At 31.7% G+C, this 16,333-nt stretch overlaps 1 protein-coding gene across 1 annotated transcript; it reads left to right on the top strand.

The window, feature by feature from the left end:
* The first annotated feature begins 2,060 nt into the window (after positions 1 to 2,060).
* LOC119613537 (putative uncharacterized protein DDB_G0277255) lies at positions 2,061 to 8,354 on the top strand. Its single transcript, XM_037969559.1, has 2 exons — positions 2,061 to 2,491; positions 6,769 to 8,354. Exons 1-2 carry the CDS (start codon positions 2,131 to 2,133, stop codon positions 8,181 to 8,183), a joined length of 1,776 nt encoding a protein of 591 aa, XP_037825487.1. The 5' UTR covers positions 2,061 to 2,130; the 3' UTR covers positions 8,184 to 8,354.
* Positions 8,355 to 16,333: the final 7,979 nt, after the last annotated feature.

Below are 16,333 nucleotides of genomic sequence, written 5' to 3'. Positions count from 1 at the left end.
AGTTCAGTTGAATTTGTGTATGAATATTTATAACAGTTGTTGTTGTTAGTATTATTACTTGACGATTGTTGCTCGCTCTCTTTTATTTTTTCTATGTAAATATCTTCGTCATAATGTCGTTTTATTTCATTAAGACAAACTCGTCATCTTTTAAACATAATCATCATCAGGCGATGTTAAACTTAATGATGATAAAAGATATACATAACAACAACAAACAGACAATATTGTTTGTGTATGAGTAAAATGTAAACAAAAGAAAAAAATAAACGAAAACGTAACCAAAACATGTTGCTTCGTGCATTATTTGGTAAATGTTGAAGTGTGATAAACAGCGTTTGATTGAAAAAAAAAAAAACGTAATAAAAACACGTGTGATAAATAAAATTTAAAATAAAATTATAAAAATTCTAAGAAATTTTAAACAAGTTAAAAAATAAAGATTAAAATTAAATAAAAATGAATAAAAAATCAAATAAATTAATATAAAATTAGAAAAAATGCAAAAAATAAAAATTAATAGAAAAAGTGCACTTAACTTTCAAATTTAATGAACTTTAAAAGAAAAGATATTATATTTCTAAAATATTCATAAAATACCTCTTAAAACTGGAAAAGATTTGGAATTTGAAAACTTAACGAAACTTTTTTTTTTTTAAGAAACATTTTATAAAACAATGTTTATTATATTCGTCTAGCTTAAGAAATTTTATATAGAAATCAATAAAAATGTCAAAATTTGGTTGATTAAAAAAACTTAACGAAACTTTATTTTCTTAACTAAACGTTTTTCGAAATATATTTTACTAAACTCCATTAGTTTGCATAATTTAATATACAAATCGAGAAAAATTTTGAAAATTGGACAATTTAAAAAACTTAACGAAACTTTATTTTCTTAACGAAATATTTTTGAAGAAAATTTTTTATGAATTTTGTTAGCTTATGAAATATTATACTCAAATCAAGCAAAATTTGGAAAATTGCTCTATTTAAAAAACTTAACGAAACTTTATTTTCTTAACGAAACAATTTTTAAAATAAATTTTACTACATTCGTTTACTCTAGATATTTTTATATAAAAATCTAGAAAATTTTTGAAAATCGGATAATTTAAAAAACTTAACGAAACTTTATTTTCTTAACGAAACATTTTTGTAGAAATGATTTTGCGAATTTCGTTAATTTATGAAATATTATGCTCAAATCAAGATAAACTTTTAATATTAGACTATTTAAAAAACTTAACGAAACTTTATTTTCTTAACGAAACATTTAAAAAAAAAAATTTTTCTACATTCTTGTAGCTTGAGTAATTTTGTACATAAATCAAGAAAACTCTTGCTAATTGGACGAAATAAAAAACTTAACGAAACTTTATTTTCTTAACGAAACATATTTTCAGCAAAAATTTTATAAATTCGTTTAATTTAAGCAATTTAATATACAAATGAAGTAAATTTATGGCAATTAGACAATTTAAAAAACTTAACGAAACTTTTTTTAAAGAAAAACATTTTATGAAAAAAAAATTATTCATGTTTTATGCTATGATTAACTTCTATGCTAATCTGGAGAAATTTTTGAGTTTGAACTATTTAAAAAATTTAACGAAACATTTTTTACCTTAACAAAACACTTTTTGCAAGATTTTCCGCCATAATTGTTTTAATTTGTTACAGTAATGTTTAATATAATCAAAAATTTAAAATTTAAGCAGTTAAAAAAACTTAACGAATCTTAATATTCTTTAACGACAACAATTTTAAACAAAATTTTGCTTTAAACATTTAAATTTCTTAATCGGGTTTATGCAAAAAACTTAACGAAACTTTTTTTTCTAAAGATTTTTTTAATATTCTATTTAGTTTAAAAAGTTAGATTTTTATTAATAAAATTATTTTTATATTTTACAGAAATTTACTTAAAATATAAACAAATTTTCTAATAAACATGTAAATTTAAAAAAAAGTTACAAAAAAACTCTAAAAACTGAACTTTAATCTTAAAAACACAAACTCTACTTAATAAAATCCCACACAAAAACTGTGATACCACGAGAACAACAAAAAAGAGCAAAATACTTAAAAAGAACTCTTAAACAAATAGGAAAAGAGAAAAATACAAAAATGCCACCCAAACGAGATCCCTCCAACAATAACAATAACAACAACAACGAAACCCCAACAACTTCCACCACAACACCAGCAGTATTACAAAATAGTAACACAGCCGTACCAGCAACAGGCAGCAATAGCAATACAACAACAACAGCAGCTACTGCTGTTGCTGCCTCCGCCAATGCTTTGCCAGTTTTAATAGCCGATGCTGCTGCGGAACAGCGCACCATTGCCTACCAGGCCAATGCAAAATTATGTCGTCTGGTACGCAAATGTCCCTGGATGTATGATCGTAATCATCATAATTATGCCAAAAAGCATATATTAGATAAATCATGGTGTAAAATTGCCAGAGAATGTAATGATTCAGGTAAGTTTGTTAAGAAAAAAAAAAAAAAAACACATTTCTTATTATCTTCTCTTCAACACCCCTTTTTTCCTATAAGAAAAAAAACAAAAACCTAAAAATCCCACAGTAATATTTAAAAATACAACAAAAATATTAAAAGAAACTCATTATTATTACTGCTCTTATCAGTTTTAGAGCACATATAGCAGGGATGGAAAATTCAGTACTATTGTACATTAAACCATAAAATATTTACTAGATTTGACTATTTATTAGATTAAATACCAGACTATAATCGATACCCTAACCAAACTAGGTTAGAGGGATTAGTGCGATTAGACTATAGACTGGACTATAAACATGTCTATAGTCTAGCCTGGACAATAGCCTAGTCTATAGTCTGGAATATAGTCTAGTCTGTAGCCTGGACTATAGTCAGTCTATAGTCTAGATTATAATTTAGTCTATAGTCTGGACAATATTCTAGTCTATAGTCAAGTTTATAATCTGGACTATATTTCAGTTTATAGTCAGGACTATTGCGAAGTCGTCAGAAAATAGTCGGAGCTATAGTGTAGTATAAAGTCTGGACTATAGTCTAGTCTATAATCTGGAGTCTAGTGTATAGTCTAGTCTATAGTCTAGTCTATAGTCTAGTCTATTGTCTAGTCTATAGTCTAGTCTATAGTCTAGTCTATAGTCTAGTCTATAGTCTAGTCTATAGTCTAGTCTATAGTCTAGTCTATAGTCTAGTCTATAGTCTAGTCTATAGTCTAGTCTATAGTCTAGTCTATAGTCTAGTCTATAGTCTAGTCTATAGTCTAGTCTATAGTCTAGTCTATAGTCTAGTCTATAGTCTAGTCTATAGTCTAGTCTATAGTCTAGTCTATAGTCTAGTCTATAGGTCTAGTCTATAGTCTAGTCTATAGTCTAGTCTATAGTCTAGTCTATTAGTCTAGTCTATAGTCTAGTCTATAGTCTAGTCTATAGTCTATAGTCTAGTCTATAGTCTAGTCTATAGTCTAGTCTATAGTCTAGTCTATAGTCTAGTCTATAGTCTAGTCTATAGTCTAGTCTATAGTCTAGTCTATAGTCTAGTCTATAGTCTAGTCTATAGTCTAGTCTATAGTCTAGTCTATAGTCTAGTCTATAGTCTAGTCTATAGTCTAGTCTATAGTCTAGTCTATAGTCTAGTCTATAGTCTAGTCTATAGTCTAGTCTATAGTCTAGTCTATAGTCTAGTCTATAGTCTAGTCTATAGTCTAGTCTATAGTCTAGTCTATAGTCTAGTCTATAGTCTAGTCTATAGTCTAGTCTATAGTCTAGTCTATAGTCTAGTCTATAGTCTAGTCTATAGTCTAGTCTATAGTCTAGTCTATAGTCTAGTCTATAGTCTAGTCTATAGTCTAGTCTATAGTCTAGTCTATAGTCTAGTCTATAGTCTAGTCTATAGTCTAGTCTATAGTCTAGTCTATAGTCTAGTCTATAGTCTAGTCTATAGTCTAGTCTATAGTCTAGTCTATAGTCTAGTCTATATTCTAGTCTATAGTCTAGTCTATTGTATAGTCTATAGTCTAGTCTATAGTCTCGTTTATAGTCTAGTCTATAGTCTAGTTTATAGTCTAGTCTATTGTACAGTCTATTGTCTATGGTCTAGTATATAGTCTAGACTAGTGATTAATCTATATTCTTACTGAAAACCCCGATTTAGTCACGTTTTGACCTAGTGCCTCTAGTTTCCTCAGAAAATGGGATTTCATTTAAAAGCTCGATTATTGGTGGAAAGTAAAAGTGATCATAGATGTGTTTTCTCTAGAAAATTTTATATATTTACTGTTTTCGTTTAGACAATCAAAATTTGAATTATCCATGGCTGTGACTCACTAATTGAATAAGAGAGCGATGTGTAAGAGATGAAAAAAAAAACGTAAATAATTGTAACACTTTAATAATTAAAATCTCACACTCTCTTCTGTGTTTTTGAAAAAAATCCCAAGGAAAATACAAATGATGATCTTTTGTAATAAAAATAATATTTTTTTATATTTTTATATATTTATTTTTATTCTATTTCAAAAATATTTTTCTATTTTATTTTTCATCTGTCTGTACTTGTTTCTCCAAGTGATAATGAATCACACTTACAATTAAAAGAGAGTAAATGCTTGTTATTATTTTTTGTTGTTGTGTGTTTTTACTAGCAGAAAAAACCTGTTGCTAATTATTTAAGAGATGGCGAGTGAGCAGTATTTGTGTTTTCTCTTTATATTAAGAGAATGCAATCATTTGTTTTGGCTTTTTTCAAATGTATTGTTCAATAAATAAGAGATGTGCGTTTGTTTGTCTTTTAATTTTTTGTATAAATACAACCAGGCATGGACAATTCATTACTTTAGTACTTTTTTAGTCTATAGTACATAGAGTCTTGTCTATAGTCTAGTATATAGTCTAGTTTATATTCTAGCCTATAGTCTTGTCTATAGTTCAGTTTATAGGCTAGTCTATAGTCTAGTCTATAGTTTAGTATATAGTTAGTGTATAGTGTAGTCTATAGTCAAGTCAATGGTCTAGTCTATAGTATAGTATATATTCTAGTCTATAGTCTAGTCTATAGTCTAGTCTATAGTCTAGTCTATAGTCTAGTCTATAGTCTAGTCTATAGTCTAGTCTATAGTCTAGTCTATAGTCTAGTCTATAGTCTAGTCTATAGTCTAGTCTATAGTTTAGTCTATAGTATAGTCTATAGTCTTGTCTATAGTCTAGTCTATAGTCTAGTCAATAGCATAGTCTATAGTTTAGTCTATAGTCTAGTCTATAGTCTAATCTATAGTCTAGTCTAATGTCTAGTCTATAGTCTAGTCTATAGTCTAGTCTATAGTCTAGTCTATAGTCTAGTCTATAGTCTTATCTATAGTCTAGTTTATAGTCTAGATATAGTCTAGTCTATAGTCTAGTCTATAGTCTAGTCTATAGTCTAGTCTATAGTCTAGTCTATAGTCTAGTCTATAGTCTAGTCTATAGTCTAGTCTATAGTCTAGTCTATAGTCTAGTCTATAGTATAGTCTAGTCTATAGTATAGTCTATAGTATAGTCTAGTCTATAGTATAGTCTAGTCTATAGTATATTCTAGTCTATAGTATAGTCTAGTCTATCGACTATAGACTAATAGTCTAGTCTATAGTCTAGTATATAGTCTAGTCTATAGTCTAGTCTATAGTCTAGTCTATAGTCTAGTCTATAGTCTAGTCTATAGTCTAGTCTATAGTCTAGTCTATAGTCTAGTCTATAGTCTTGTATATAGTCTAGTCTATAGTCTTGTATATAGTCTTGTATATAGTCTTGTCTATAGTCTAGTCTATAGTCTAGTCTATAGTCTAGTCTATAGTCTAGTCTATAGTCTAGTCTATAGTCTAGTCTATAGTCTAGTCTATAGTCTAGTCTATAGTCTAGTCTATAGTCTAGTCTATAGTCTAGTCTATAGTCTAGTCTATAGTCTAGTCTATAGTCTAGTCTATAGTCTAGTCTATAGTCTAGTCTATAGTCTAGTCTATAGTCTAGTCTATAGTCTAGTCTATAGTCTAGTCTATAGTCTAGTCTATAGTCTAGTCTATAGTCTAGTCTATAGTCTAGTCTATAGTCTAGTCTATAGTCTAGTCTATAGTCTAGTCTATAGTCTAGTCTATAGTCTAGTCTATAGTCTAGTCTATAGTCTAGTCTATAGTCTAGTCTATAGTCTAGTCTATAGTCTAGTCTATAGTCTAGTCTATAGTCTAGTCTATAGTCTAGTCTATAGTAGTCTAGTCTAGTCTATAGTCTAGTCTATAGTCTAGTCTATAGTCTAGTCTATAGTCTAGTCTATAGTCTAGTCTATAGTCTAGTCTATAGTCCAGTGTTTAGTCTACATATTTGTCTATTCTCTAGTCTAGTCTATATTCCTGTCTCTAGTCTAGTCTCTACTCCAGTCTAGTCTTTAGCTTAGTGCTTATTCTTGTCTCTAGTCTAGTCTCTATTCTAGTCTAGTCTCTAGTCTACTCCATTGTCTAGTTGATAGTCTAGTCTATATTTTAGTCTATGGTCTAGTCGTAAGTGTGAGCATACGTACGTCACCAAAAATTAACTTTTTTTTATTGAAAACAAAAATTAATTTTCTGGGGAAACTGGAGATACTAGGCCCTAGAGTATAGGGCCTCATAATTTTAAATTTAAGATCTTTGTTTTATTCTCTTTTAGTGGCCTAACTTAAGTGAAATATTACGTATTTATTTTTATATAAAATCTATGTTTTCTACTCTTTCCAGTTGCCTCTTGCAAAGAACGTTGGCGCAACATAAGAGCGGCCTTTGCCCGTTCCATTAACATCTATAAAACCCACAGTGGACCGAATCGTGTTAAACCCTATTATTTGCACAAAGAACTCTCCTTTCTGGTTAAGCCCATGATGGAAGGACGTGATAAAAAAGATGAATATGAGGACACACAAGATGGTGCTGGTGTAGCAGGTGGTGGGGGTGGTTCTGCTGCAGGCAGTGGTGTAAAAGATGAGGAAACGGGTGATGAAGAGGGTGCGGCAGGGGAAGAAGATGATGAGGATGAGGCAGATGCCGAAGAAGAGGAAGATGATTATCCAGATGAAACGGCAGAAATTAAATCAGCCTTTGAGGCCTTAAATCCGGATATACATATACAGGCGGAGACTAGATATCAAAAATTATTGAGACAGAATAATAATAATAATAATAATCAAGATTTTGAGGCGAGCAGTATTTTTGAGCCGCATACTGAGTTTACCACCAATAGTGATGCCGAAAATGACTTCCATTTTCCCGATGATAATTTGTCACAAAGTGAAACGGAACGTAGAGTACCCACTCACCTATTACAGCAGCAACAACAGCAACAGAATGGTGTTAAAAGACCCATGCATTTGGAAACGGAAACTTTTGAAACTAAACGTGTTAAACTTTCACAATTATCTCAGGCCCATAATGAAAATGATATACGTTTCCTGGAGGCCTTACTGCCCGATATGGCTATTATGAATACTAGACAAAAAATAGTATTTAAACGAAAAATCTATCAAACTTTGGAAGAGGTTTTCGAGAATTCTAATGATTTTCCCAATATAGAGAAAATAGATAATAAAATAGAGCAATTAAACCACAATAATAGTTCGGCTCATATTCAGGCTCATTTAAATTATCCCTCTAGCCCTATATCGCCTCAAACCCAGATAAGACAAACAGTTTTAACGGTCAACTCCACCACCGCCCGCAATTTGATTAATAATATCGCCAATTTGAATGAAGCGGAGCTTCAAAAAGTTAATGGTTTCTTGCAGAACTCGTTGAGGAATCATCACAATCAATCACGTCTGGCTAATGTTAGTAATGGTCCCAGCAGTGCTGCCGCCAAACTAATGTCTTCTACTCCCAAAATAACCATTACAAAGGTGACTTGTCCACCACCTGCCTCCTTAAGAAATCTAACCTTAACAAAGCCTCCTTCTCCCAGTCCTGCCACCGTTTCCACAACTATACACAATCCTGCCTCTGCGGTAATAACTTCCAATGTACATTCTACCACCTCCTCTTTGCCGGGTAAAGCTTCCAATACACAAAATGGTTCTACAGCAAATCAAAACAATAACTCCCCTTGGACTCAACTGTTGCCTATAACCATTAAAGATGAAATCGAAGATGTTGATATAGTTTAAACACTTTTTTCAAAAACTAAAGCTTTTTAAAAGCTTTAAACTTTATTTGTTATTTTTTAAGCTTTTTCTCAAGCATTTTATTCCTTTTCAAAATTCTTTTCTAAAAAGGATTTCTTTACTCTAAGCAATGGGTCCCCTTATTTCCCCTAAAAATCTGCCTGTTTTACTTAATTAACATGACTTACTTAATTTATCCTATAAAACTTAATTTAAGCTTAAGTTAAAGCTTAAGTTAAGTTTCCCTTTTTATGTTATTTTATTAAACTTTATAAAGTTAAAACTTTTAAAGAATAATCTTTTAATATGTAATTTTATTCTTTTTTATTGTCCTTTTTTATAAGTACTTAATTTAAGTATGTTTTATACAATAAGTGAAATTAATTAAATTAACAAATTTTTCTTTTTTTTGTTGTGTTTTATGCTGTAAAAGTTTTATTAATATTATATATATTTTTTATATAGAATTTAAGACAAATAAATAATAAAATTTTAATGTTTTTAAACAAAAAAAAAAAAAAAATTTACAAAAAGCATTTTCATTACAAAAGAAATGGGTAAGTTAAAAAACAGATACAATGGACTACACTATAGACTAAATTCGTTTTCAGAAACTTAGATAAAATAGTGGACCTGGCACATTTCTGAATTCATTTTCGGATACAGCATAAGGTTAAGTTTGGAATACAAAATTTTAGTCACTTTCGACCTAAAATAGCATAAAATGCTCAAAATAAAAAATAGTCGGGAATTTTGATGAAATATATAGTTCATTCTGAGTCCATTTTCGGATTCAGCATGGGATTTTGGAAAGGAAAGGTCAGTTTCCAGCCACATCTGGCCAACAGGTTCCGAGTTTAAAGCTAACAAAAAAATTAATTAGAAATTTTGACCTATAATTGGTTCTAGGTCTAACATTCTTCAAAATTTATAAAATTTTTTTACTTTTGCTTCAAACTCGGAAACTACTGGCCGGATGTGGCTGGAAACTCACCTTTCTGGTAAATTTCCATGCTGAATCCGAAAATGAACTCAGAATGGACCTGGGACCTATATTTCATCAAAATTCCCGAAAATTTTTTAATTTGGACAATTAATGCTATAACTTGTGGATTTTGAGGACGAGAACTGCTAAATTTTTACATTTGAAATTAGAACTTACACTGAATCCGAAAATGGTTTCAGAATTGGGCTAGGTCCAATATTTCATCAAAATTTGAGAACAAACATTTTGAACCAATTTTCCCACGAAATTCCATTTTGCCGCATAATTTTTCCAAATATCCTCAATGATGGTTCTTGTCTTGACTAATTTTAATACTTACTAGCCTAGACTAGAACCGCAGAATTGAGCAAAAGTCGTATGTAAAATTAAATTTCGTGGGAAAATTGTTCTGAATTTTCTTTCAGATATATGGATGAAATATTGGACCTAGCTCAATTCTGAATTCACTTTCGGATTCAGCATAGGGTTGAGTTTGAAATACAAAATATTAGTAACTCTCGACCTCAAGGTACCCAGAAAATAGCATAAAATGCTCAAAATAAAAAATAGTCGGGAATTTTGATGAAATATTGGTCCTAGGTCCATTCTGAGTCCATTTTCGGATTCAGCATGGGATTTTACCAGAAAGGTCAGTTTCCAGCCACATCCGGCCAATAGGTTCCGAGTTTAAAGCTAACAAAAAAATTAATTAGAAATTTTGACCTATTATTAGTCCTAGGTCCAACATTCATCAAAATTTCTAAAATTTTTTTAGTTTTGCTTCAAACTCGGAAACTACTGGCCGAAACTGGCTGGAAAGTGACCATTCTAGTAAAATCGCATGCTGAATCCGAAAATGAACTCAGAATGGACCTACGACCTATATTTCATCAAAATTCCCGAAAATTTTTTAATTTGGACAATTAATGCTATTACTTGGGGATTTTGAGGACGAGAAGTGCTAAAATTCTACACATGAAATTAGAACTTACGCTGAATCCGAAAATGGTTTCAGAATTGAGCTAGGTCCAATATTTCATCAAAATTTCTGAACAATCATTTTGAACCAATTTTCCCACGAAATTGAATTTTACATACGATTTTTGCTCAGTTTTGCGGTTCTAGTCTAGGCTAGTAAGTATTAATATTAGTCAAGACAAGAACCGTCATTTATAGAGGAAATTTAGAAAAATTATGCGTCAAAATGGAATTTCGTGGAAAAATTGGTTCAAAATGTTTGTTCAGAAATTTTGATGAAATATTGGACCTGGCTCAATTCTAAAACCATTTTCGGATTCAGCGTAAGTTCTATTTGCAAATGTAAAATTTTAGCAGTTCTCGTCCTCAAAATCCCCAAGTAATAGCATTAAATGTCCAAATCAAAAAATTTCCGGGAATTTTGATGAAATATAGGTCCTAGGTCCATTCTGAGTCCATTTTCGGATTCAGCATGGGAATTTACCAGAAAGGTCAGCTTCCAGCCAGATTCGGCCAGTAGTTTCCGAGTTTGAAGCAAAACTAAAAATTTTTTATAAATTTTGATGAATGTTGGACCTAGAACCAATAATAGGTCAAAATTTCTAATTTATTTTTTTGTTAGCTTTAAACTCGGAACCTATTGGCCGGATGTGGCTGGAAACTCACCTTTCTGGTAAAATCCCACGCTGAATCCGAAAATGGACTCAGAATGGACCTAGGACCAATAGTTCATCAAAATTCCCGACAATTTTTTATTTTGAGCATTTTATGCTATTTTCTCGGTACCTTGAGGTCGAGAGTTACTAAAATTTTGTAATCCAAACTTAACCCTATGCTGAATCCAAAAATGAATTCAGAATTGAGTTAGGTCTAATATTTCATCCATATTTCTGAAAGAAAATTCAGAACAATTTTCCCACGAAATTTAATTTTACATACGATTTTTTGTCAATGCTGCGGTTCTAGTCTAGGCTAGTAAGTATTAAGATTAGTCAAGACAAGAACCGTCATTTATAGAGGAAATTTGGAAAAATTATGCGGCAAAATGGAATTTCGTGGGAAAATTGGTTCAAAATGTCCGTTCAGAAATTTTGATGAATTATTGGACCTAGCTCAATTCTGAAACCATTTTCGGATTCTGCGTAAGTTCAAATTGCAAATGTAAAGTTTTAGCAGTTCTCGTCCTCAAAATCCCCAAGTAATATCATTAATTGTCCAAATCAAAAAATTTCCGGGAATTTTGATGATATATTAGTCCTAGGTCCATTCTGAGTCCATTTTCGGATTCAGCATGGGATTTTACCAGAAAGGTCACTTTCCAGCCAGATTCGGCCAGTAGTTTCCGAGTTTGAAGAAAAACTAAAAAATTTTTATAAATTTTGATGAATGTTGGACCTAGGACCAATAATAGGTCAAAATTTCTAATTTATTTTTTTGTTAGCTTTAAACTCGGAACCTATTAGGCGGATGTGGCTGGAAACTCACCTTTCTGGTAAAATCCCACGCTGAATCCGAAAATGGACTCAGAATGGACCTAGGACCAATATTTCATCAAAATTCCCGACAATTTTTTATTTTGAGCATTTTATGCTATTTTCTCGGTACCTTGAGGTCGAGAGTTACTAAAATTTTGTAATCCAAACTTAACCCTATGCTGAATCCAAAAATGAATTCAGAATTGAGTTAGGTCCAATATTTCATCCATATTTCTGAAAGAAAATTCAGAACAATTTTCCCACGAAATTTAATTTTACATACGATTTTTGTCAATGCTGCGGTTCTAGTCTAGGCTAGTAAGTATTAAAATTAGTCAAGACAAGAACCGTCATTTATAGAGGAAATTTGGAAAAATTATGCGGCAAATGGAATTTCGTGGGAAAATTGGTTCAAAATGTCCGTTCAGAAAGTTTGATGAATTATTGGACCTAGCTCAATTCTGAAACCATTTTCGGATTCAGCGTAAGTTCAAATTGCAAATGTAAAGTTTTAGCAGTTCTCGTCCTCAAAATCCCCAAGTAATAGCATTAATTGTCCAAATCAAAAAATTTCCGGGAATTTTGATGAAATATTGGTCCTAGGTCCATTCTGAAAAAAAATCTGAAAAATTACAAAATTTTAGTAACTCTCGACCTCAAGGTACCGAGAAAATAGCATAAAATGCTCAAAATAAAAAATTGTCGGGAATTTTGATGAAATATTGGTCCTAGGTCCATTCTGAGTCCATTTTCGGATTCAGCATGGGATTTTACCAGAAAGGTCACTTTCCAGCCAGATTCGGCCAGTAGTTTCCGAGTTTGAAGAAAAACTAAAAAATTTTTATAAATTTTGATGAATGTTGGACCTAGGACCAATAATAGGTCAAAATTTCTAATTTATTTTTTTGTTAGCTTTAAACTCGGAACCTATTGGCCGGATGTGGCTGGAAACTCACCTTTCTGGTAAAATCCCACGCTGAATCCGAAAATGGACTCAGAATGGACCTAGGACCAATATTTCATCAAAATTCCCGACAATTTTTTATTTTGAGCATTTTATGCTATTTTCTCGGTACCTTGAGGTCGAGAGTTACTAAAATTTTGTAATCCAAACTTAACCCTATGCTGAATCCCAAAATGAATTCAGAATTGAGTTAGGTCCAATATTTCATCCATATTTCTGAAAGAAAATTCAGAACAATTTTCCCACGAAATTTAATTTTACATACGATTTTTTGTCAATGCTGCGGTTCTAGTCTAGGCTAGTAAGTATTAAAATTAGTCAAGACAAGAACCGTCATTTATAGAGGAAATTTGGAAAAATTATGCGGCAAAATGGAATTTCGTGGGAAAATTGGTTCAAAATGTCCGTTCAGAAAGTTTGATGAATTATTGGACCTAGCTCAATTCTGAAACCATTTTCGGATTCAGCGTAAGTTCTAATTGCAAATGTAAAGTTTTAGCAGTTCTCGTCCTCAAAATCCCCAAGTAATAGCATCAATTGTCCAAATCAAAAAATTTCCGGGAATTTTGATGAAATATTGGTCCTAGGTCCATTCTGAGTCCATTTTCGGATTCAGCATGGGATTTTACCAGAAAGGTCACTTTCCAGCCAGATTCGGCCAGTAGTTTCCGAGTTTGAAGCAAAACTAAAAAATTTTTATAAATTTTGATGAATGTTGGACCTAGGACCAATAATAGGTCAAAATTTCTTATTTATTTTTTTGTTAGCTTTAAACTCGGAACCTATTGGCCGGATGTGGCTGGAAACTCACCTTTCTGGTAAAATCCCACGCTGAATCCGAAAATGGACTCAGAATGGACCTAGGACCAATATTTCATCAAAATTCCCGACAATTTTTTATTTTGAGCATTTTATGCTATTTTCTCGGTACCTTGAGGTCGAGAGTTACTAAAATTTTGTAATCCAAACTTAACCCTATGCTGAATCCGAAAATAAATTCAGAATTGAGTTAGGTCCAATATTTCATCCATATTTCTGAAAGAAAATTCAGAACAATTTTCCCACGAAATTTAATTTTACATACGATTTTTTGTCAATGCTGCGGTTCTAGTCTAGGCTAGTAAGTATTAAAATTAGTCAAGACAAGAACCGTCATTTATAGAGGAAATTTGGAAAAATTATGCGGCAAAATGGTATTTCGTGGGAAAATTGGCTCAAAATTGTCGTTCAGAAATTTTGATGAATTATTGGACCTAGCTCAATTCTGAAACCATTTTCGGATTCAGCGTAAGTTCTAATTGCAAATGTAAAGTTTTAGCAGTTCTCGTCCTCAAAATCCCCAAGTAATAGCATTAATTGTCCAAATTAAAAAAATTCCGGGAATTTTGATGAAATATTGGTCCCAGGTCCATTCTGAGTCCATTTTCGGATTCAGCATGGGATTTTACCAGAAAGGTCACTTTCCAGCCAGATTCGGCCAGTAGTTTCCGAGTTTGAAGCAAAACTAAAAAATTTTTATAAATTTTGATGAATGTTGGACCTAGGAACAATAATAGGTCAAAATTTCTAATGTATTTTTTTGTTAGCTTTAAACTCGGAAACTATTGGCCAGATGTGGCTGGAAACTCACCTTTCTGGTAAAATCCCATGCTGAATCCGAAAATGGACTCAGAATGGACCTAGGACCAATATTTTATCGAAATTCCCGACAATTTTTTATTTTGAGCAATTTATGCTATTTTCTCGGTACCTTTAGGTCGAGAGTTACTAAAATTTTGTAATCCAAACTTAACCCTATGATGAATCCGAAAATGAATTCAGAATTGAGCTAGGTCCAATATTTCATCAATATTTCTGAAAGAAAATTCAGACAAATTTTCCCACGAAATTTAATTTTACATACGATTTTTGCTCAATTCAGCGGTTCTTGTCTAGGCTAGTAAATATTAAAATTAGTCAAGACAAGAACCGTCATTTATAGAGGAAAAAATATGCGGCAAAATGGAATTTCGTGGGAAAATCGGTTCAAAATGTTTGATCAGAAATTTTGATGAAATATTGAACCTAGCTCAATTCTGAAACCATTTTCGAATTCAGCGTAAGTTCTAATTGCAAATGTAAAATTTTAGCAGTTCTCGTCCTCAAAATCCCTAAGTAATAGCATTAATTGTTCAAATTAAAAAATTTCCGGGAATTTTGATGAAATATAGGTCCTAGGTCCATTCTGAGTCCATTTTCGGATTCAGCATGGGATTTTACCAGAAAGGTCACTTTCCAGCCACATCCGGCCAGTAGTTTCCGAGTTTGAAGCAAAACTAAAAAAATTTTGAAATTTTGATGAATGTTGGACCTAGGACCAATAATAGGTCAAAATTTCTAATTTATTTTTTTGTTAGCTTTAAACTCGGAACCTATTGGCCGGATGTGGCTGGAAACTCACCTTTCTGGTAAAATCCCACGCTGAATCCGAAAATGGACTCAGAATGGACCTAGGACCAATATTTCATCAAAATTCCCGACAATTTTTTATTTTGAGCATTTTATGCTATTTTCTCGGTACCTTGAGGTCGAGAGTTACTAAAATTTTGTAATCCAAACTTAACCCTATGCTGAATCCGAAAATGAATTCAGAATTGAGCTAGGTCCAATATTTCATCAATATTTCTGAAAGAAAATTCAGAACAATTTCCCACGAAATTTAATTTTACATACGATTTTTGCTCAATTTTGCGGTTCTTGTCTAGGCTAGTAAGTATTAAAATTAGTCAAGACAAGAACCGTCATTTATAGAGGAAATTTGGAAAAATTATGCGGCAAAATGGAATTTCGTGGGAAAATGGGTTCAAAATGTTTGATCAGAAATTTTGATGAAATATTGGACCTAGCTCAATTCTGAAACCATTTTCGGATTCAGCGTAAGTTCTAATTTCTAATGTAAAATTTTAGCAATTCTCATCCTCAAAATCCCCAAGTAATAGCATTAATTGTCCAAATTAAAAAAATTCCGGGAATTTTGATGAAATATTGGTCCTAGGTCCATTCTGAGTCCATTTTCGGATTCAGCATGGGAATTTACCCGAAAGGTCACTTTCCAGCCAGATTCGGCCAGTAGTTTCCGAGTTTGAAGCAAAACTAAAAAAAAAAATTACAAATTTTGATGAATGTAGGACCTAGGACCAATATTAGGTCAAAATTTCTAATTTATTTTTTTGTTAGCTTTAAACTCGGAATGTGGCTGGAAACTCACCTTTCTGGTAAAATCCCACGCTGAATCCGAAAATGGACTCAGAATGGACCTAGGACCAATATTTCATCAAAATTCCCGACAATTTTTTATTTTGAGCATTTTATGCTATTTTCTCGGTACCTTTAGGTCGAGAGTTACTAAAATTTTGTAATCCAAACTTAACCCTATGCTGAATCCGAAAATGAATTCAGAATTGAGTTAGGTCCAATATTTCATCCATATTTCTGAAAGAAAATTCAGAAAAATTTTCCCACGAAATTTAATTTTACATACGATTTTTGTCAATGCTGAGGTTCTAGTCTAGGCTAGTAAGTAATAAAATTAGTCAAGACAAGAACCGTCATTTATAGAGGAAATTTGGAAAAATTATGCGGCAAAATGGAATTTCGTGGGAAAATTGGTTCAAAATGTCCGTTCAGAAATTTTGATGAATTATTGGACCTAGCTCAATTCTGAAACCATTTTCGGATTCAGCGTAAGTTCTAATTGCAAATGTAAAGTTTT

The sequence above is a fragment of the Lucilia sericata genome, unplaced genomic scaffold (assembly GCF_015586225.1).
Source record: "Lucilia sericata isolate MDLA Ls3-8-SP2 unplaced genomic scaffold, ASM1558622v1 Contig002168F_arrow, whole genome shotgun sequence".
NCBI lineage: Eukaryota > Metazoa > Arthropoda > Insecta > Diptera > Calliphoridae > Lucilia > Lucilia sericata.
Note: the sequence above shows the minus strand (reverse complement) of the source record. Positions and strands in the feature narration are given on the sequence as shown.